The sequence below is a fragment of the Mauremys reevesii genome, linkage group 1, assembly GCF_016161935.1.
Source record: "Mauremys reevesii isolate NIE-2019 linkage group 1, ASM1616193v1, whole genome shotgun sequence".
NCBI lineage: Eukaryota > Metazoa > Chordata > Testudines > Geoemydidae > Mauremys > Mauremys reevesii.
In genome coordinates this window covers 62,619,072-62,641,251 of record NC_052623.1, presented here as the reverse complement: position 1 = coordinate 62,641,251, position 22,180 = coordinate 62,619,072, and the positions used below count along the sequence as shown (strand labels likewise).

The 22,180-nt window shown below is 43.3% G+C and overlaps 1 protein-coding gene across 3 annotated transcripts in view; it reads left to right on the top strand.

Moving 5' to 3' along the window:
* CYSLTR2 (cysteinyl leukotriene receptor 2) overlaps positions 1–21,802 on the top strand; it is a 60,253-nt gene extending 38,451 nt beyond the window's left edge. For 2 of the 3 annotated variants that reach the window (XM_039520068.1, XM_039520069.1), the window contains exons 2-3: positions 7,683–7,768; positions 18,662–21,802. In XM_039520068.1, the coding sequence (XP_039376002.1) occupies positions 18,681–19,634 (954 nt within the window). In that variant the 5' untranslated portion in view covers positions 7,683–7,768; positions 18,662–18,680 and the 3' untranslated portion in view covers positions 19,635–21,802. Of the gene's footprint in view, positions 1–5,488; positions 5,985–7,682; positions 7,769–18,661 lie in introns of those variants that run through there. The other variant, XM_039520067.1, reaches the window with a different exon arrangement.
* The last annotated feature ends 378 nt before the right edge of the window (positions 21,803–22,180 follow it).

Sequence of the window (22,180 nt, the reverse complement as noted above, 5' to 3'; positions counted from 1 at the left end):
AGAAGTGGGGAATAAGCAGGAAGAACTTGAAATGCTAGTAAATAAACACAATTATGACATAGTTGGCATCATGGAAACTTGGTGGGATAATACACAAGACTGAAATATTGGTATAGAAGGATACCACTTGCTTAGGAAGGGCAGGCAGGGAAAAAGGGAAGAAGTGTTGCCTTGTATATTAAAAATGTATACACTTGGACTGAGGTTAAGATACAAATAAGAGACAGACATGTTGAAAGTCTTTGGGTGAGGATAAAAGGGGTAAAAAACAAGGGTGATGTCATGGTAGGGGGTCTACTACAGACCACCTAATCAGGAAGAAGAGGTGGATGAGGCTTTTTTTAAACAACTAACAAAATCATCCAAAGTGCAGGACTTGATGGTGATGGGGGACTTCAACTACCCAGACATCCGTTGGGAAAATAACACAGCAGAGCACAGATTATCCAACAAGTTATTGGAATTTATTGGAGACAATTTTTTATTTCAGCAGGTGGAGAAAGCTACGTAGGGGGAGGCTGTTCTAGATTTGATTTTGACAAATAGGGAGGAACTGATTGAGAATTTGAAAGTGGAAGGCAACCTGGGTGAAAGTGATCATGAAATGGTAGAGTTCATGATTCTAAGGAATGTTAGGAGGGAGAACAGCAAAATAAAGACAATGGATTTCAAGAAGGCTGACGTTAGCAAACTCAGGGAGTTGATAGGTAAAATTGCATGGGAAGCAAGTCTAAGGGGAAAAACATTTGAAGAGAGTTGGCAGTTTTTCAGAGACATTATTAAGGGCAGAAAAGCAAACTATCCCACTGCGTAGGAATGATAGGAAGTGTGGCAAGAGACCACCCTGGCTTAACCAGGAGATCTTCAATGATCTAAAAATAAAAAAAGAGTCCGACAAAAAGTGGAAACTCAGTCAAATTACAAAGGATGAATATAAACAAATAACACAAACAAAATGTAGGGACAAAATTGGAAAAGCCAAGGCACAAAACAAGATCAAACTAGCTAGGGACATAAAAGGAAACAAGAAAACATTCTCCAAGTACATTAGAAGCAAGAGGAAGACCAGGCCCGTTACTCAATAAGCTGGGAAAGACAATAACAGAAAATGTGGAAATGGCAGAGGTGCTTAATGACTTTGTTTTGGTTTTCACCAAGAAGGTTGGTGGCGATTGGACATCTAATATAGTGAAAGCCAGTGAAAATGAGGTAGGATCAGAGTCTAAAATAGGGAAAGACAAATAAAAAATTACTTAGACAAGTTAGATGTCTTCAAATCACCAGGGCCTGATGAAATGCATCCTAGAATACTCAAGGAGTTGACTGAGGAGATATCTGAGCCATTAGTGATTATCTTTGAAAAGTCATGGAAGATGGGAGATATTCCTGAAGACTGGAAAAGAACAAATATAGTGCCCATCTATAAAAAGGGAAATAAGGACAACCTGGGGAATTACAGATCAATCAGCTTAACTTCTGTATCTGGAAAGATAATGGAGCAAATAATTAAGAAAACAATTTGCAAACACTTAGATGATAATAAGGTGATAAATAACAGTCATCATGGATTTGTCAAGAACAAATCATGTCAAACCAACCTGATAGCTTTCTTTGACAGGATAACAAGCCTTGTGGCTAGGGGGGAAGCAGTAGATGTGGTATATCTTGACTTTAGTAAGGCTTTTGATACTGTCTCGTATGACCTTCTCATAAACAAACTAAGGAAATACAACCTAGATGGAGCTACTATAAGGTGGGTGCATAACTGGTTGGAAAATCATTCCCAGAGAGTAGTTATCAGTGGTTCACAGTCATGCTGGAAGGATATAATGAGTGGGGTCCCGCAGGGATCAGTTCTGGGTCCGGTTCTGTTCAATATCTTCATCAATGATTTAGATAATGGCATAGAGAGTACACTTACAAAGTTTGCGGATGATACCAAGTGCTTTGGAGGATAGGATTAAAATTCAAAATGATCTGGACAAACTGGAGAAATGGTCTGAAGTAAATAGGATGAAATTCAGTAAAGACAAATTCAAAGTACTCCACTTAGGAAAGAACAACCAGTTGCATATATACAAAATAGGAAATGACTGCCTAGGAAGGAGTACTGTGGAAAGGGATCTGGGGTCATAGTGTATTACGAGGTAAATATGAGTCAACAGTATAACGCTGTTGCAAAAAAAGCAAACATCATTCTGAGATGGATTAGCAGGAGTATTGTAAGCAAGACACAAGAAGTAATTCTTCTGCTCTACTCTGCACTGATTAGGCCTCAACTGGAGCATTGTGTCTAGTTCTGGGCGCCGCATTTCAGGAAAGATGTGGACAAATTGGAGAAAGTCCAGAGAAGAGCAACAAAAAATGATTAAAGGTCTAGAAAACATGACCTATGAGGGAAGATTGAAAAACATGGGTTTGTTTAGTCTGGAGAAGAGAAGACTGAGAGGGGACATGATAACAGTTTTCAAGTATGGAAAAGGTTGTTACAATGAGGAGGGAGAATTGTTCTTCTTAACCTCTGAGGATAGGACAAGAAGCAATGGGCTTAAATTGCAGCAAGGGTGGTTTAGGTTGGACATTAGGAAAAGTTTCCTAACTGTCAGACTGGTTAAGCACTGGAATAACTTGCCTAGGTAGGTTGTGGAATCTCCATCATTGGGGATTTTTAAGAGCAGGTTGGACAAACACCTGTCAGGGATGGTCTAGATAATACTTAGTCCTGACTTGAGTGCAGGGGACTGGACTAGATGAATTTGGTTCTACAAAGGGATCTTTGTATGGGAAGGCTCAGACGCCATGTTTCAGTTATACAGTGTGGCCATTGAATAGGGGATTGTGGTTGCAAAGTAGTTGGTGTTTCTGATAAAAATGTTGTTAGGGATTCTGGCCTGGTCTGGTATGTTGTAAAAGGCAGCAAAAGAGGATAAGGGTGGAAAGTTGGCTGTTTGGCTACTGGCTTAAAGATTTATTTGGAGAACCAGACCAGCAGGATATTATCAAAGTTCCGGCTGAACCTTTGAAATACGGTAAGCACAAACCACAAAACTTTGTGGGTGGGTGAATTACTGAGAATCCACATACAAGTGTAAATATGTACAAGCATATGAGGTTCCCACCCTGTTGCTCTAATATCCTGGAATCTACAGGGCTACAACTTCACTGCATACAATATACACAAGAAGCAGAGCTGGCTTACTAGTTTTCAGTGCCTACACATGCACTGCCTCTGGGAAATAGCTTAGATTTCCTGTTAGATCTTAACAGATTCTGTGTATTAGTCAGCTTCATGATTTGCAGTTGTTACTATAGCCCTAACCATAAGAAGGGGAATACATAAATATATTAAACCTCTTATTGCCCATCTTGTGAAGACAAACTTTTATCTTTACATATAGGTGACTGCATCTATTACTCTATTTACAATGCATAATAGTTACCCATGTAGCATTGTGCTAATATTAGCTTTGCCAGTGCAAGAATGTAGGAGAAAATAACTACTAAAACCAAACAGCAGGGAATGACTGCTTATCTACCTAAGTTTATCTGAGTAAAAGCACAGTATTATACAAACAATATGTCACAGGTGATAGTGTGAGTGTGTAACAGTAATAATAAACTTGGTAAAATATCTGTCATTCAAATGTATCATAGACTTAATAGTGGTTGCAGTGTTAGATAATACAATTATTTAAAATAAATAATGCAGATACAAAGGCAAGTTGACACTAAGATGTTAGGTGCCTCAGAAATAGATAGGTAGAAGAAAAAAATTAAAAGGATAAGCAAGAAAAATATAGAATTTTAATAAAAATACCTGTCATACTGCCATGCTTGCTGGTGTTACAGACTGATATGCTTTTAGTTAGTTAAAAACGTTCTTTTTTTTTTTTTATAAGGATCAGTTTTTGAGACAATCTTATTTAAACTGTGATCTAAAGCCCACTGAAGTTAATGGGAGTCTTTCCATGGACTTCAGGGAGCTTTAGATGAGGGCCTTAAAGAGTGTTTGAAATATAAAAAGACAGATAGGCAATCTGTTCAGTGTTATGGATCTGATCATACTACAGAAAGTACAAAAAACTTTCAGCCGCTGTTGACTTTAATGGCTTTTAAGGTTTACCAGTACCATGGAGGGTCAATGTTGCAAAACAGTTGTACTTCTAAAGTTGTATTTCCACTCACTCATAACTTCCTGTAAAATTTTCCTTTTGGCTAGAATTTATTCTATATTTGGGCTCTTCAGAAGGTAATAAATTTTGTTGACAGTTTGAGGAAAATCATATCCAACCCTTTCTGCGTTCTGCAAAGCTGATAAAAAAAAGGCACGCTTTCCTCTGTATATTTTTGTAATACTTTCCAGCACCACTTAGTTAACTCAAATTAGAAACAGCTGAACTTTGAAATTTGTCATGTAAACTGGTTATTTTTGGACTACAGCCACAACTAGATTTAATAAACAACTGGAAGGATAATGAAATTACAATTTATCAGTTGGTTATAATGCTTCAGAGCATGCTCAGTAGGCATCCACTAAGATTTATTTACTTCTAAGCACAGCTGAAGAAGCCACTTTCCCACCTTTGTGACAGCACAATGCATGTATTCTCTCTGTCTGGCATAACAGGGCTGATGACCACATGTGCTGCTCACACAATTTAATTGAGGGCGATTCTAAGGCTTGGTCTATACAAGCTTTTGTAGCAGTATGACTATTGTGGGTAGGGGTGTGATTTTTTTTTTAAACTTAAATATTTATATTATAACATCCCCAGTGTGCGTGAAGGTATTCTGGTATAAACATGCCTTATACCAGTATAACCATTCCCATTCAGGAAGGGGAATAAATTATACTGATAAAAGGCACCTTTATACTGGTATAACTGCATTTTTACTAGGGATTTACTAATATGACTATTCTGGTTTAAAAGAAAAGTCACAAAGGGGCGATTGTATCACCTTCAATAGCATGAAAGCTATTGAGGCGGTATAAAGAAAGTGGACACAGATTAACAATGTAAACTATCTAGGCAGCAAAGATATAGTGTAATGAAGACATCCTCCAAAAATGCTCATTAAAATTAAATTTGAAATCAAATAATTTTTTTTTCAGTTTGCTGAGTTTGTGTATTTTACTGCAGTTTTGTAGGTCAATTCCAGTGTTTTAACCACTATGGACCCAATTCACAGCTGCCCTGCACCTTGTATAGTTATTTACAAGGTGGAGTTGGTAACATTTTAACCCACTTTGCACTGGTAGTATGCACAACACACAAGAGGCCTGATTCTCACTTATTCCATTCCTGCACTTGTGACTTTAACACATTTGCATTCTCTGTATTCTGGGGTGTGGTAGACACCATCCTACCACAGCCACTAAAGAGTAAACAGCCACCTCCTCTGCTCCTGCTAATTGCTGGGCTATTGACTGCTGAGATAAGAAGGCTGCATGAAAAGACAGCTGTCAGGTAGGCTGAGAACTGGTGAGGGGAGTTTTCTCAGAAGCAGATTGGTAGGAAGCGGCACAAGGAGCTCGCCTTCCCCTGAGAGAGTACTGGAGGAAGTAGTTCTGGGAAAGGCACCTGTTGACAGGTGGAGATAGAAAGCAGCCCAGGGAAGCAACAAGGAATTGTAAGGAGCAGGTTTTAGCTTCTTCAACACAGAATCCCTGGGATTCTGCTAGAAGGGAAGGCAGGAGTGTGTTCTCCTACCCTCCTGAGAAAAAGAGATATGAAAGCCTCTCTGAGGAAAAGGTGGCAAGGACTATAAAACTCAGCCTGGACCTGATGACCTGATACAGGGTCACTGGACTTTTGCCCTGTGGGATTATTCTTTATTACCCGAGGAGCGGTGAGATTATAAATGACCTGGCTGGAGTTGTGAGAAGAAGCTGACTGTCACAGGGACAGACTGCTGTCTGGTGGGGGAAACTGAATTGGAGTCACTGCAACACCATGCCTGGCCATGAGAGGATATGTTGGCAGGTAAGTGACCTGTGACATGGGGCCATGAAGGAGCCTGCCCAAACCCCATAGTGACTAGGGTTACCAGTTTTGGTTGAATGTTAGCATTGCCAACTCTGACTGAAGTTATTCTGGGAGATTTTCTCCCCCCCCCCACAACATGACATAATGTCATTTTCTTAAAATATCCTATTAAAATCTCCCAAATTGCTTTCAGTAGTCACTGAGAGATCAATTCTGATTCCAGGGAACCCTATTGGATGCAGGGGCAGCTCCAGGCCCCAGCACGCCAAGCGCGTGCTTGGGGTGGCATGCTGCGGGGGGTGCTCTGCCGGTCGCCGGGAGGGTGGCAGGCAGGGCTCTGGTGGACCTCCCGCAGGCATGCCTGCGGAGGGTCCGCTGGTGCTGCGGCTTCGGTGGAGCCGCGGGACCAGCGGACCCTCCGCAGGCATGCCTACGGGAGGTCCACCGGAGCCACGGGACCGGCGACCGGCAGAGCGCCCCCTGTGGCATGCCGCCGTGCTTGGGGTGGCAAAATGTCTAGAGTCGCCCCTGACTGGACGTATTCCTGGAGGTTTCATCACATGACATAACCTTTAATTAAAGATTAAGCTTTAATTCCTGTAGACTCTGGGACAATCCTGGAGAGTTGGCAACCCTAGGAGTGATTTGGAGCAGTTTCAGAGCTGCTCCAACTTACATACTGCTTCCAAGGGGCCTTGGAAGTAGAGAATTTCTAGTTATGTCCCCAAATTCCACCCCTTACATGGAGATCTGTGAACTATGTTCACAGGGCCACTGCACAGGGAGTTCTCCAAGGGCCACTCCTGTCCACTCTAAGGCCCACTTCTGGTGCCAGAGTGCTGTAAAGGAGCCTTAGTAAACGAGAATAAACAACTATGGTACTAGGTAACAGTGAACTGGGCCACACCTAAGATTGCCAACGTTGTATTTCAAATATAAGGGACTGTTTTTTAGCACCTCCCCCCATCTTCCTGATCTTGTCATTATTAATAATAATAAGCAGTACTGCCTTACATTTGCCAGAGGTATTTCTTGCTGCTTTTTGCAGCAGTCAGAAACCCCCAATCTTGTTGTACAGAGATGAAAAAATCAGGGATATCCCTTGTACTAAAGGACTGTTAGCAACCCTATATGCAGCACTGAGATTTAAAAGGAGCCTAACAGAGTTAGGTGCCCATTTCCCATTGAAATTCAATGGCAATTGGGCACCCCACTTCCTATGGCACCTTTGATAATGCCAGACTAGAACTGTAAGTGGAGTTAGATGACATGGTGCCAGTGGCAACAGACAGGCCATCAACATTAGGGCTCTCAGTATTGCTAACACTAGTGGAGGTCACCCCGTTCTGTCAACAGTCAAAAGATTTGAAAACCTTCCCTAATATAGACTGCACTAAAATACCCATCTAAGTATTACATTTTCTGAAAACTGTTTACAATTACTGCCAACCTAATATTTCAGACAAGTTTGATTACTGAAAGCCCATATTTAGAAATGTGAGTGGCTGTGAGTTGCTGAACTGGAGAGCCTTTTTTAGCACTTTGTGCGAAAGATGAGATGGAATGCAATGTGAGAACAAATGCCAATTCTTGAATTGACAAAATACCCTTAAGAAAATAAAAGCTGTGCTATTATGCTTACTTCCTCTTTCTTGCTATTGGTTTTGCGTAATTTTTGTTTTTTACCCCCACTAGCAAGCTAGCAAGCTGCAAGTTTTGGATAGCTAAAAGCAGAAGAAGGAAGTGTCTTACTGAATTAACTGAAAGGAATAAGAACTGAGGTAGGACAAAGTTAATTTTTATTTATATATAAAAATCATATACATAGTCTTTTCCTTAAAAGTAGATTAAGACTATTCAAAATAAGAGTAGGAGGAATTTTAGTTATGACCTGTTTCTTGCATGAAGTTTTGTAGTTGCTAGAAAAATTAAGCATCTACTCAATTCATCTATGTTAAAGCTAGTCTAGGGTGTTTTCCTTGAGAAGGGATATCCATGTAAGATTTTGTAATTAAAAAATATTTTGGAAGATGAAAGATAATAAACTAATGGCAGAGTTGACAAAGTGAATTTCCTTTGCTTTGTACCAGCAGCCAACTGCAGATTTTGTCAACTGTAATCTTTTGGAAGGTGGGGATTGTGTTTGTGTGTGTATATGCATGTGTGTGGGAAGAGTGAATAAAATGTCATGCATGTCTTCACAAATGTCCAATTTAATTCAGTACAATGTTAATTACAAATGAAATATAAATGAGTAATGTTTTCATAGTTCTGATCCTGAAAAGATACATAGTATTCCAGTGAATGGTGACTTGGTTGGCCGTTTAATGTTATTACATCGGGTTTTCTGACAAGGCGATGGCTAATGCAAGTTATATAACATTAATTAGGCTACGTCCTCACTGCCCACCTTACAATTGTGCAGCTGTGCTGATACAGCCGTGCCGTTGTAAGGTACACAGCATAGCCGCTCTTTGTCGCCAGGAGAGAGCGCTACTACTGATGAAGCGCTGTCCACACCGGCACTTTTTGTTGTTAAAACTTTTGTCGTTCAAAGGGGTGGGTTTTTTTCACACCCCCGAGTGACGACCTTGCCTAAGTACTTGGCATTGCTATTCTGATAGTTCTGAGAACTCACACTAGAGCAGATCTTATTCAGACAAAATATATTTTGACTAAACAGCAGAGCATCTGTACTTCATATTTCATGTTGAGAAATTCATTTAGCAATGTGTACATTGTACTTCTGAAAAATTGAGCTCATGATCCTACTTTGTAAGCAGCTCCCATTGATTTGAGTTGGAATTGTTGGTGCTCTGCACCTCTGAAAATCAGACCAGAAAACTTTATATTTACACATGTAATATGCATACCACTGTAACATACCCTATCCAGGAGTGTTCATTTCTATTAAAACATGGTGTGAAGTTATTTTCTATAAAATACAGAAGTATTGATAGTTATTTTATCAGATGTTTTAAGATCTACTCACCTACTTGAATAGGGGCTTGTGAATAGCTGAAGTCTGGGAAAGAGTTGTTTTAGCTTCTTTGCCTAATTTGTGTGTGTGGCAAGTGGGATCTGCCATTGTTTTGTGTTTTTGTTTACACTAATTCTGTTCTCATTAATATCAGTGTAAATCAGGAATAACCACTAAAGCTAGTTGAAAAGATTGTGACAAAACATATTTTCACTTTAAAAAAAATGCAATTTAGAGAACCCTGAAATTTTGCAAAATTGTGACTATTTTACCAAAATCTTTTGACAGAAAATCTTGGTTTGTTTTTATTTCAAATGTATGGTTTCATTCAGGGTTTTCCTGTAGCCTGTAACATGATGAATGGCTGAGAGTGCACCAGTACAGTTAGCCCAGGGATTGGCAACCTTTTAGAAGTGGTGTGCCCAGGGCCGGCTCTACATATTCGGCCGCCCCAAGCAGTCATGCGCGGGAGACGCCCCGGAGCCCCGGGAGCAGCAGACCTCCCGCTGGCTTGACTGGTGAGGGTCCGCTAGTCGCGCGGCTCGGCTGGACCTCCCGCAGCTGCGGACGGTTGGCTGGTCCGGCGGCTCCGGTTGAGCTGCCGCAGTCATGCCTGGGGGAGGTTCACCGGAGCCCCGGGACGACCGGACCTGCCGCAGTCATGCCTGTGGGAAGTCCAGCCGAGCCGCGCGACCAGCGAACTGTCCGCAGTCATGCCTGCAGCAGGTCCGGTTGTCCCGGAGCTCCGGTGGACCTCCCGCAGGCATGACTGCGGCAGGTCCGCCCCTGACGACAACTGCCGCCCCACGCGCGTGCTTGTCGCGCTGGGGTCTGGAGCCGGCCCTGGGTGTGCCGAGTCTTCATTTATTCACTCTAATTTAAGGTTTCACGTGCCAGTAATACATGTTAACGTTTTTAGAAGGTCTCTCGCTATAAGTCTGTAATATATAACTAAACTATTGTTGTATGTAAAGTACATCAGGTTTTTTAAAAGTTTAAGAAACTTCATTTAAAATTAAATTAAAATGCAGAGCCCCCAGGACCGGTGGCCAGGTCCCGGGCGGTGTGAGTGCCACTGAAAATCAGCTTGCATGCCGCCTTTGGCGCACGTGCCATAGGTTCCATACCCCTGATTTAGCCACTTACCCCTCATGACTGAGGGGTTTGTTCATGGCTGTGTCTGCAAGCAGAGAGAGCAGACTGGTTCTCTTTGCATCAGTGGCTTTTTGGGAGGATTCCCCAGCACAGCAGGTTACAGGTACTCTTTTTTTTTTTCTCTGAGCCCTGTACCTGTGGTGGCTCTACTGCTATATGATGGAGTAATTATTGATTGCACATCACCCCCAGAAAGCCTGGCTGCATTTCCCTGTCCACTCTGTTTTGCAAGATGAAAAGAGGGACTGTATGCAGTAATTGTCTCCAAAAAGAGAGAGGATTTTTTTCTGATGCTGCTGAGCAGTCTGAGAGCTGTGTTAGTGGATCTGGGAGATGTCTGCTTGAAGCTTGCAAAGCTGTGTCTTCCATGGAGCACTTCAGGGTGTGAAAAAGAAAGCAATCTTCCGGAAATGGTATGCAGCATGAACAGCCACAAGTGATGGTAGGGGAATCAGAAAAACACACTTTGCCTGAGGTAGACAACTCTGAAGAGGACTATTTCTGTGGGGCACAGTCAACCACTCCGGGTGCAGGAGGAGGTGGTGAGGAGGAGAATGGTGCATCTCCAGTTAGTCCAGCACCACATGAGGCTAAGCCTCAGCAGCAGGGCACTGGCCAGAGACCATCAGCATCCTCTGAAATCTTGTTCCACTATGCTGCTTCTGGAATAGATGTGGTTGATGCTGGTACTCACACTCCCAGGTGGGAGGAAGGTCACTGCCTCCATCTCTGCTGCGCGTGGTTTTGATGGGAACTCTAAGGGGAAGGCAGTGCTCCCACGCTGCATTTCTCTCAGCAGCAAAAGTCACCACTATCTACAATCCCCCCCCAATCCCCTGACAGCACCAGTGTCATTTGCTAACTCCTGAAAATGGAGGATGAGTCTAGGCGTGACCCCGAAAGGATGGGGATATCAGGGATGGTTAAAATCCATCAAGCACAGTCAAAGAGTGCACATGATACAACCAGTTAGCTCAGAGCTTATGGAAAAGCAAACTGCAAACTCTAGAGCAGAGGCTGACTGTGACACCACCAATATTTTCCATGACTTTGTCAGCTAAGTCCAGCAGCATCCCTCAACAGTACCTAGTGGAGTGTATTCAGAGGGGGCAAAAACATGAATGCAACCACCCTGTGACTGTGAAACCTGACCACAGTGAGCAAGGATGCTGGCTGTGGACATTCTTCCTTTCTCCCGCGTGGAGGGAGATGGCTTCAGACACTTTGTGGCTGCAGCTGCCCCCCAGGTGTCAGATCCCTAGCTGCCCTTCCTGGCAAAAAAGGAAATGCCAGATCTGTGTGCTGCTATGAGAAGTACAGAATGGTATAGCCTAGGTGGGCAAGTGCAGCAGAACACTGACATGTGGACCAGCGGTCAGACGACTTCCTACATGGCTGTTATGGCCCACTGGGTGAGCAGCGGCGGCAGGAAGTCTAGCAGCAGCATTGGCACATATACCCTCACTCGACAGCATGCCATGTTTTGGATGTCTGGGTTTGAAAAACAGCACACCTTCTGGAACATCTTGGCTGTGCTGTGCTGTCATGGGTGGCATGTGAATCGCTGGCTCGGGGAGGCTAGTCCCTAGGTCCACCCCTTCCACCTGAGGCCCTGCCCCTTCTGCACACTCCCAGCCCAAAGGACCCCCTCAGCTGCTGGCCCCGTCTCCAGGCTAGTACCCCGCAACCCCCAAGCACCGGGGCCACAGCACAGGGGGAAAGAGCCATAGAGTGGAAAGCAGCTGGAATGGGCCTTGGGGGCAGAGCATAGGCGGGGCCACAGTTGGTTGTTTGGGGCGGCTCAGTCTCCCGCAGCCTATAATAGCCCATGTGTGCTGTCATAGGGGGGTGGCTAAGGCCTAGGGTGACCAGATGTCCCAATTTTATAGGGACAGTCCCAATATTTGGGGCTTTTTCTTATATGGTGCCAATTACTCCCGCACCCCTGTCCCTATTTTTCACACTTGCTATCTGGTCACCCTACTAAGGCCCCCCAACTTCTTTGCTGTGTCTGTGGCACTGAATTACAGAGTAAATTGTGTGGTGTAGGATGGTGACTTCCAGCATGTCCCTTGCCTCACTTGCTGCTTCAATCTGACAGAGGGAAATTTTGGAGGAGGGATGCAGAGTTGCAGGGACTGTCTCAGTGGCCAATAAGCTATATGGTCACTTCAGACAGTCCTATGCAGTGTGCCACAACCTTAAAGACCAGCAGGAGTCACTCAAACTGTCATCCACCAGTTGGAACACTCCCTTTTACATGCTGGGACGGCTCTACGGGCAGCCTGCAAGCATTCTGCGTCCATAAAGTTGAGGCAAGTGTAACACACACACCTCCTGGGTGTAGTGCTCTGTCCTCTCGAGAGGTACCGAGACCACTTAGAGATTAATGAGTCTGCTATGGCCTTAGCTAAGGACCATGTGGCTTTTAGCTCATGGAATAGAGGCTCATGCATTTAGCTTCAGAAGTCCCAGGTTCAGTCCTGACGACCAGGGTCTGTCGGCGTTACACAAGCACAGACATCCTGTGACATCCTATGGCACACTGACCTCACAACTAGTCAGTGAGGATGACACAAGAATCAGCCAAGTAATTCCCTCGCTGTGCCTGCTGAGGGGAGAGAACTGAGATGCATGCAGATCTACTTCCAGGAATGGGATGACATCACTGGTGAATCACCAGTGCAAGTCATGATGACTACTCTTCTGGTAAATTGCCGTCTTCAAGGCATCAGGGGAGAGTGCTGCTGGGTGATAATATATCTAAATGCCCTGATTCAGTGGTTCCTTCCTGTGAGCAGACAATGACTAGGAAAGAATATGGCATTTGAAAAACAGATTGATGGAGGTAGCTAAAGTCTGCTCTGCTGAGTTTTTAATTTGCTGGGGCTGAAGAGGTGGTGTTGTGAGGAAACAAGCTTTTCTCCCCACTTATGCAATTTTTTTCTTCCCAAGTACTATTAAAATAGCAACAAGTTTTGGAGGACACTTGGTTTTACTGTTTCACATTCACAGAATAAATCCACATGTAGTTTTTCATAATTCCCCTCACATTGGTCTAGCTCTGGCTTCAGTGTGGAAGCCACACTGTAGGTGGGTGGAATGTGTGCATTGGCATTTCCATGGATCTTAAGGGGGAATACTGGGAAGAATTTGGATCAGTTCTATTATAACTGTAAGCAAGCCCACAAATCAATACTAGAAGTTATGCTGTTTGCTGGAATGGCTACCTTAATGCATTTCTATAACTTAACTCTAGCATGAGGATAGGTTATTAACTTACTGCCCAAGCCCCAGTGTGGAGGGCCAGTGGACTGCTTGTCTGCACCTTACACTTTGACCTTCTGGCTTCAGTAACCTTCCCAGGAGCCAAAACTCCCACAGGCATAGCTCTGTGTTACTGGAGCACACAAACCTTCCCAACGTCTGCAGGGAAAGGAGTAAAAGTTAGGGATGATAAAAGTTCCCATTTGTAGTTATGGAAAATGCTTTCCTAAATAAAACATTTGTTAGGAAATGAGTAAATCATTCTAGAACAGTGATTTTAGAATATCTTTAGGTGCATAACAAAGAAGTTCTCGAGGACACCTCCACCCTAACCCTCAAGGCAGGAGGCTGAGGAATTGCATAGAATGATGGTGGTGTAGTAGGTGCCTACTATAACACGTGTGTGGTTGGGGGGCCCCAGCATTGGGCAGTAATGTTATGGCTCTGCTCCCCAAGTAACAACACTGTAACAAAGCTAACAACTAATGGATAAAGGTTTGAGGGCCCCTTTATTCCCCTTGCTCATTCTGTGGGTCTGGAGGCAGGTTGGAGAGAATCAGGGCGATGGCCCCAGCCCGTCACTGGAAGAACTCCTTCTCCAACTGGGCATGGAGGTGATCTTGGGCGTCCTCTGCCTGCTTCTGTGCCACAGCTGCCCAGTCTGGCCTTAGACTAGAACTGCTGCCAGTCCCAAGCTGCAGTGGAGAGCAGCTCAGCCACCTGCTCCCTTGCTGCTTGCAGGCCCAGCCATGCCCAGTCCCACTCCTCCAAAATGGGCGCCAGGTGAGGTGTGTGGGCTACACCAGCAAGGGAGCTGGTGCTGGGGCAGGGGACCAACTCTGGTGCAGAACAGCTTGGGGCTAGCAGCAATGGGTGGAAGGGGGTTGGGTTTCACCCCCCACACCTCCCAGGTGCTGCCATCTCAGATGGGACTACAAAGCTGTGGTCCCTGATTTCCGTTCCTAGTACACCAAGCAGTCACTGTCATAGTGGTGACAGACAGCCACATCCAGCTGCCCTGCCACCACAGTGAAGTGCTCACACCCTATGGTGCAGTGGCAGCGCCTTCAGGAGCATCAATAGGATCCCTCCTTCTCCCCACTTGTCCTTCCCATCTGACCTTCCTCCCGTTCATACCGTATTACTAGGGGCCTACCAAATACATGGCCGTGGAAAAACATGTCACAGACTGTGAAATCTGGTCTCCCCCATGAAATCTGGCTACTGTAGGTGGCTGTGGTATTGCCACCCTTATTTCTGCTGCTGCTGCTGGTGGCACTGCTTTCAGAGCTGGGTGCCCGGCCAGCAACCGCAGCTCTCTGGCCACCCTGCTCTGAAGGAAGCACCGCTGCCAGCAGCAGCGGGGAAGTAATGGTGGCATGGTGTGGTACTGCCACCTTTACTTCTCTGCTACTGCTGGCAGTGGCACTGCTTTCAGAGCTGGGTTCCTGGCCAACAGCCATCACTTTCCAGTGGCCCAGCTCTAAAGGCAGCACAGAAGTAAGGGTGGCAGTAACGCAATCCCCCTACAATAGCCGTGTGACCCCCCTCACCTCACCCTGTTTTGGGTCGGGACCCTCATGGTTGAAACACCATGAAATGTAATATTTAAATATCTGAAACTGTGACATTCAAGATTTTTAAAAATGTACCAAAATGGACTGTGAATTTGGTAGGGCCCTACCCATCATTGCTTTTAGGTATGTGAAAGATTTTTAAAGACAGCTCCCTCTCTCTTCCCTTTCCTGCGTGGAATGACTAATATAAAAATAGCCACTAGGGCACTTCCTGTTGCAGTTCAAAATGTTTTGGTATTTCCATGTTGCAAGAAACTTTGGGGTTTTGCCCCAGTTCAGAACAAAACTTCAGGAAACTGTAAGGTTTGTTTATTTATTTATTGTGGAAAAGAAATGCCATTTTTCAGCCAATTCTAATAACTATGATGAAATCAAGTGAGTGACATTGATGTGATCATGGCAGAATCAGAATCTGTATTTTTAATGACTTTTCAAGGTGCCTAGAGCCTTGTATAGGCATCTTTATGCATCTAAGTCTAAAGAATTAAAAAGCAGATAAGAGAGGTCCCTGTGTAGAAGGTGCACAACCACCAGCAGTGCTGCCTAGTGGTCAGGTGGTGGTTGGCAGAACATCTCCCCATTGAAGCACGTTCCTGTCCTTCAGAACCCTCATCCCAAGAGTTTCCAGTTCTCCCCTATAGCAGAAGGGCTTTGAGAGCTGGGTCCTTGAACAGCCAATCTTTTCCAGCTGGCCTCTCACCAGAGGTGAAGGCTCTTCTTGTTGTATTGTCCACTCAGAGTAGAGGAACCCAGGTCCACCTTCTTCACTGTGCTCCAGTCCTGGGTGCAATGATGGGCAGCTTGTGGTGCCAAGCCACTGCCCCTCCTCCCCAGACCACTTCCTACCCCAGTCTCCTTCAGCTTCCCAGAGTAAATCACTCAATCAAGGTTCTGACCCTCACATTCCATCCCCTGCTTCTTCTTTGTGGGTGTGCACAGGGCTACATTGTCAGAGCCTGGGCAATGAGTTCTTGGGTAGTACTTTCCTCTCAGATCAGCCATCCACTCCCTACCTCCGAACTGCTCTGCTTCCCTTTTTAAAGCCACGCCTTCAGGTGGGGCTGCATGAGCCCAGAGCTGAGAATTGCTACATGAAAGCACCTCCTAACCATATGTATGTCAACGCATAGCCGATCTCTCCAGTTCTACAGTTGTTGTTGTTGAATGGTTGGCTAGTTGTTTTTGTAAAGCAAGTACTTCTAATCTTAGCAAAATAAACCATAACACTTCTCTACTTGGAGTATTTTGGGCTAGTTTGTATCCCTGTAGAAGGGGAAGGCCCATCCGAGCAATCCCATAAGGGGGAAAATCCTGTTCCTGATTCCAGTCAGACAGACATCATATGCAGGTGAGTTTTTTCAGAGGGGAAAAATTAAACTGCCTGAAATACCTTTGCTACCAAAGGATTTATCTTTCTTTTCAGTTGGGAGTTCTACCAGAACACTTCTCTTCTCATTAGGGGGGAATTAAATAGAGAAGAATTTCTCTACTAGGATTCAGTCTCTGAAAGTTGAGGCCTATGGAGTACAGTTGTCCAGCTCCCTGAGGCCCAACTAAGGAAAGCACTTAAGCATGGGTGTAAGTTCCTTTGAGTTCAATGAGATCTAAGCATGAGCTTAACTGCTTTTCTGAAAGAGCTGGTGATCCACACAGTTCTAACAGCTACAGGGTGCAAGGAGCCAGGTAAGTGTTGGCTATCCTAGGCCAGGATCCCAGTGTACATAGGATCAATCACGTCTTAACCTGCCACTGCCTGTGATGTCGGTAGATATTATTTTCATTTCCAGATGGATAATTTGAGACATGCTTAAATGAAGTAGCTTCCTTGTCCAGAGCCACCCAGCAAGTTAGTTACAGAGCTTGGAACAGACCTCGGAATTCCCTGAGTCTTGTGCTCTATCAACAAGAACACACCCATTTTCACTGTTTACAGTGGGACAAATGAAAACACCTATTTTTCAGTAATTTTCTGATGGTTTTTTTTGGGACGGGGGTGGGGGGGTTAAAATGGTCCAGATTTGGTATCTGCCCAAAGATGAGTATTTGGGGAGATGCTGAGAAAAAATACTTCAGCCATCTCAAATACGTAAGAGTAAAGTGGCCTATTTCCCCATGACTGATCAACCAACCAAAATATTCTGTAGCTTTTATTTATTTAAAAACACTGCTCTAGCTGGGGAGAAGAAGCTGAAATTTATAGGGAAATAGATCATTTTAGTGTTCCAGTGAACACTGATTTTTATCTGATTGGATTATGACCTATTAAAAACCACTCTGGACAGCCGTTCTGTTCACATGTGAGTGGCTGATTTATGGCAGCTGAGCGTTTAATTCTTTGGAGAAGCAAATGAGGCCAGGGCTTCATGTTCGCTGTGCACATTAAGACAGTGAAAAATACAGAATAAAGATATATAAGTAATAGGAAGGAGGGAAGGGAAGGAGGCATAAAATCAGGAGAAACTTTTAAAATGATTTAACATGACATTTGACAGCAAAATCTCAGTTATTGAAAATACACAAGTTTTGGATACATTGCATAAAAACGAGGCTGACCATGTTTTACTGGAATTCCCATAGCTAGAACACACACCTCTACTCACTAGAAGGAAGAAGTGGTAAAACATAAGGGACTACATAAAAGTTAGTACCGAAACTGGTTGACAAACTTCAAGTGAAATATTTTCCTGTTGGAAATTGACAAAATCCCATTTTCCGTAGGGGAAAAATACCAACTTCAACATAATCTTCTACCAGGAAAATCTCTATGTAAAACACTTTGGTTTGGGCCAACCCATCATGTACTTGAACTGACGTTTTACCTTCTAGGAGTTATAGTTCTTGCTCCCTCATGTTCTGAATCTTCCATAGGGACCATGCTCCCTGGCTAGATTGCATCTTCCACCATGCACCACAGCCTTTGTCCCTGTGGTTGAATTACTGCAGAGCATCTTCTGAGTCCCATGGGGCCACAGCGGGAGATTGTTGTGCATTGTGGAATTAAGCTTCATAGCAGAGAATGGAGCCATAATGGACCTGGAACAGCAAAGCCTATTAAACACCATGACAGTACAGGTGAACACAGAGATTAACATCAACACAAAACAAAATATTTTGAGATTTAAAAATAGAAATGTTTTGGAACTTTTCATGCCACAGAAAAGTTTAGATATTGACTTTTGCTTTTGTCCTGAATTGGAGTGAAATGTCCAAATATCAGAATTTTCCGTGGGATGGAAATTCCATTTTTAATCAGCTCTAATTATTACCAGCGTTGCATCTGCTAGTCTGACTCAAGATCTCCCATCCACAAAACGACCAGTGATAACTTGCTTAGTTTGCATGATCAAAGAAGAGCACCGCATCAGGTGCTGCAGCTGTTGGCACTGCACTCACCTTTAGAAGACTGAAACTTGAAGCTTTTACTTGAAACTGTAGCTTTTATATTGCCAGGCAGCAGGCACTATCCATAAACTGCAATAACAATGACACTTAGCATATATAGCGCTTCACATTTTGAAGTTTAATACAAACATTAACTGATCTATATTCACTGGGGCATGGGGAATAGTTATTAATTTAACTAGCTTTTATTTTTCGACTGCTATTTACAGCTTTTAACTTTCAGTCAAATGGTTGCAATGCTGACTTGAGGGATGATGCGGTGTAAATTTCATAACAAATTTTTTTATTTTCAGGAAGCCAGAAGACTCAAACATGACTGAGTTAGTTTCAGAGATGTGCCAAAATGACAACGCCACCAACATGTCAAAGTTGAACAACTGCTCTATGGATTACTTCAAGCATGATGTTTATCCCACAGTATATCTCACAGTATTTGCCTTAGGTATCTTTGGAAATGGCCTTTCCATATATGTTTTCCTGAAGCTTTACAGGAAAAAGACTCCAGTGAATGTTTTCATGCTGAACTTGGCTATTTCAGACCTCCTGTTTGTGTGGACTTTACCCTTCCGGGTCACCTACTACCTGATGAAATCTCAATGGGTATTTGGGGATATATTTTGCAGGATTGTGTCTTATAGCTTTTATGTTAATATGTACTGCAGCATTTATTTTCTAACTGTGCTGAGCATTGTTCGTTTTGTGGCTATTGTTCATCCTTTCAAACATTTGAAACTAAATGCCATCAAGTATTCTAGAATCATATGTGCGGTGATATGGGGTTTTGTGATGACAGTTAGCAGCGTGATGCTGTTCAAGGAACGCATCGGCGAGGGCTACCCACACAAGTGCTTAGATATCCAAGAGGAGACTGTACCGAAGCTTCTCGTGATGAACTATATTGTCCTGATAGTGGGCTTCCTCCTCCCATTTTGCACAATAATTTGCTGCTATGTGCTTGTGATCAAAGCTTTGCTTAAGCCCAGGGTTCCGAAAGCGAAGATAAGAGCTTCTCATAAGAAGGCAGTGTCAACCATCTTCATCACTTTATTCATGTTTCTGCTTTGTTTTCTGCCATATCACATAATAAGAACTGTCTACTTGCTGGAAAAGTGTAAGGCCTTTATGGCCAACTGTTGCAATTTGCTGACTAAAGCGGCAGTCATCACTCATTCCCTTGCTGCAATGAATAGTTGCCTAGATCCTGTACTCTATTACTTTGCTGGAGAAAACTTCAAAGAGAGACTCAAAAGTATATATAAAAGGTAGAGGATGAAGAATCAAATGGACATTCCTTATTGGGAGTATTTTCTAGTGATCAAACCCCAGGACTGGAGGTTGAAAGATCATGGGTCTTTTAATCTATGCCGCTGACTTGCCATGTGACCTGGGGTGAATCACGTAACTCTGTGCCTCCATTTCCCTATCTCTAAAGTGGGGCTATTCAGAGTGGCTAGTATCTCAGAACACCGTGTGAATTTTCTTCATAAACAGTTGTAAAGGGGTCCAAGATCCCACCCTGGAATTATGCCTATTTCTCTTCCACTGAGTAAAAACCAGCCAAAAAGAGGCTTTTGTCCTTTAAGAAGCCCTCTACTCCAGAGGACTTCATTTACTGGTAACACAAACTGAAAAAAAAAAGACCTTTAATTCTGGGAAACAGACTGGGTCTGTGGTTTTGTCATCTCCAAACTCTTGCTTTTCTCTCCCCAAAAGCACCCACAAGCCCCTTGCATTCTGGATCCACCTGTTCCTCAAAACTGGGATTACTGGTCCCTCCCTCAAAGTTGCCTCTCCATTGGCTACTCCAACCCTCAGAGCATAGTCTCAGTGCTTTTCAATACCTCGATCCCTCCCTAGGCATTACCATTAATTTCAGGCCTCTTTTCTTTAGTAACACCTTTTTTTTTCTTTCCCATCCAGGGAGCATCTTTAGACTGCTCAGGCATCCTTTTTATTGGGATCAGGTGCTGCATCACTAACTGGCCAATAAGCCACCACTGAGAGTACCTAATTGCTCTCAGGTGGGGTTTAGGGGGCCATTGTAGGCCAGTTAAGCCTCGATTCGCTTTGAAGGGCTACTTGCCACCGATAAAAGGGTGTGGAGAAACTTGGATGGGTGATATTATAGAAATGCAAAGTATTATTTTCAATAACTACCACTGAGATAGCTTGTGGGGAGGGATAGCTCAGTGGTTTGAGCATTGGAACACTTGTGCTCCAGCTCTAGCCTCTCCATTGTTAATGTACCAATCAGACTGCATTATACAGTCCCAGTCTGCCCCTTGGATAATGCTGGCTTGGAAAATTTGTTATAGTCTGAAAATAGGTAGGTGAGAAAGCTCTCTGGCTGGGTTTACAGGATTGGACTCATGAACTCACTGGGCATTTGTATAATTGAATTCTAAAGTTCCTTGTGAATAATCTGACTTGTGTATAAAGGATTCCCATCTCCATATCAAAAGGCCCTTTTATAAGGTGCTATACATCTAATTACAGTAGAACAAAGTGGGGGAATATTCAATAAATTGAGTGGACAGAATGTCTGAATATTTGCCTCTGCCAGTAATCACTCTGAGTTTTTACCCCAAATGCCCACTGTCACGCTGCATACACTCAACAAATAGCACATAGCAACACCAGTCCTCTTCCCACAAAAGTTGAAGCAACAGAGAAATGGCTTTTAAAAGCATGACAATGTCACAAAAACCAACGGGATTTCATTAAGCTGATCAATAAAATGATCAGGAACATTAATCAACATTTTCAGAACATGTAAATATGAAGCTATTCCTTTTTCTGTGTTTTGGGGTTTCTTTGTGTTTTAGGAATGATCAACCTCATCCTTATAGAATGTTGGTTGCAAATTGAATTCAGTAACCACAGCTGCATAATAAACCACACCTACATACATCATTAGGACTAAAGCTTCCATCCTTTATTTTCAAAAGCACACATGTCTTTCACGGGAGATGAAGAAAATTGTTCTTTGCTATAGAAAGACCCTAAGTTGCAACTGGTCACAAGATATCAGTATATTTCCACACATATTGTGCCTTATCTTACTTCTAGTTAAATCAAACCACTCCCATTTATGTCAACAGAGCAGCACGGAGACCTCAAACCACCCTCAAGAAAAATTGTTGACGTATTTGCTCAATCGTAACCTATTTTCTTCAAGCACAAAAGGTTCCAGAAGATCTAATGCTGGGGAAAATTTGAAGCCATTATAAGTTAGAGGGGGACAAAAATAATAGGCAAATCAAAATTTCAAATTTGGATAATTTTTTAAAAAATGACCTGTAACTCCAAACAAATTGATGTGCTTTCTACAACCTTTGAGAAATTTGTCCTTTATCATCACTATAAACCTACCTATTTTCAGACTAAAACTAATTTTCCAAGCCAGCATTATCCAAGAGGCAGACTGGGACTGTATGATGCAGTCTGATTGGTACATTAACAATGGAGAAGCTAGAGCTGGAGCACAAGGAAATATTGCTCCTCATATTTATCTTTTATTTGCATATCCTCAGAAAGGGAGTGGTCACAACTGTATTTGTGCAGAGTGACCACATGAAATAGCATAACACATTCTAAGGGAATATTTACATGCCTGTGAGCAGCTTTGTTTGCCTCATGTCTTCATAAATGGGACGCATGCTAGTGCCTCACTAGAATTACATTACACGCCCTACAGTGTAAATTATCTTTTTCTGTATTATAAAAAAGGCCTTCTATATATTTAAAATGGAAATTTTTACAGTTTAAAGAATATATTAATTGGCCAAATGCTGACACCCCCCCGCCCGCCC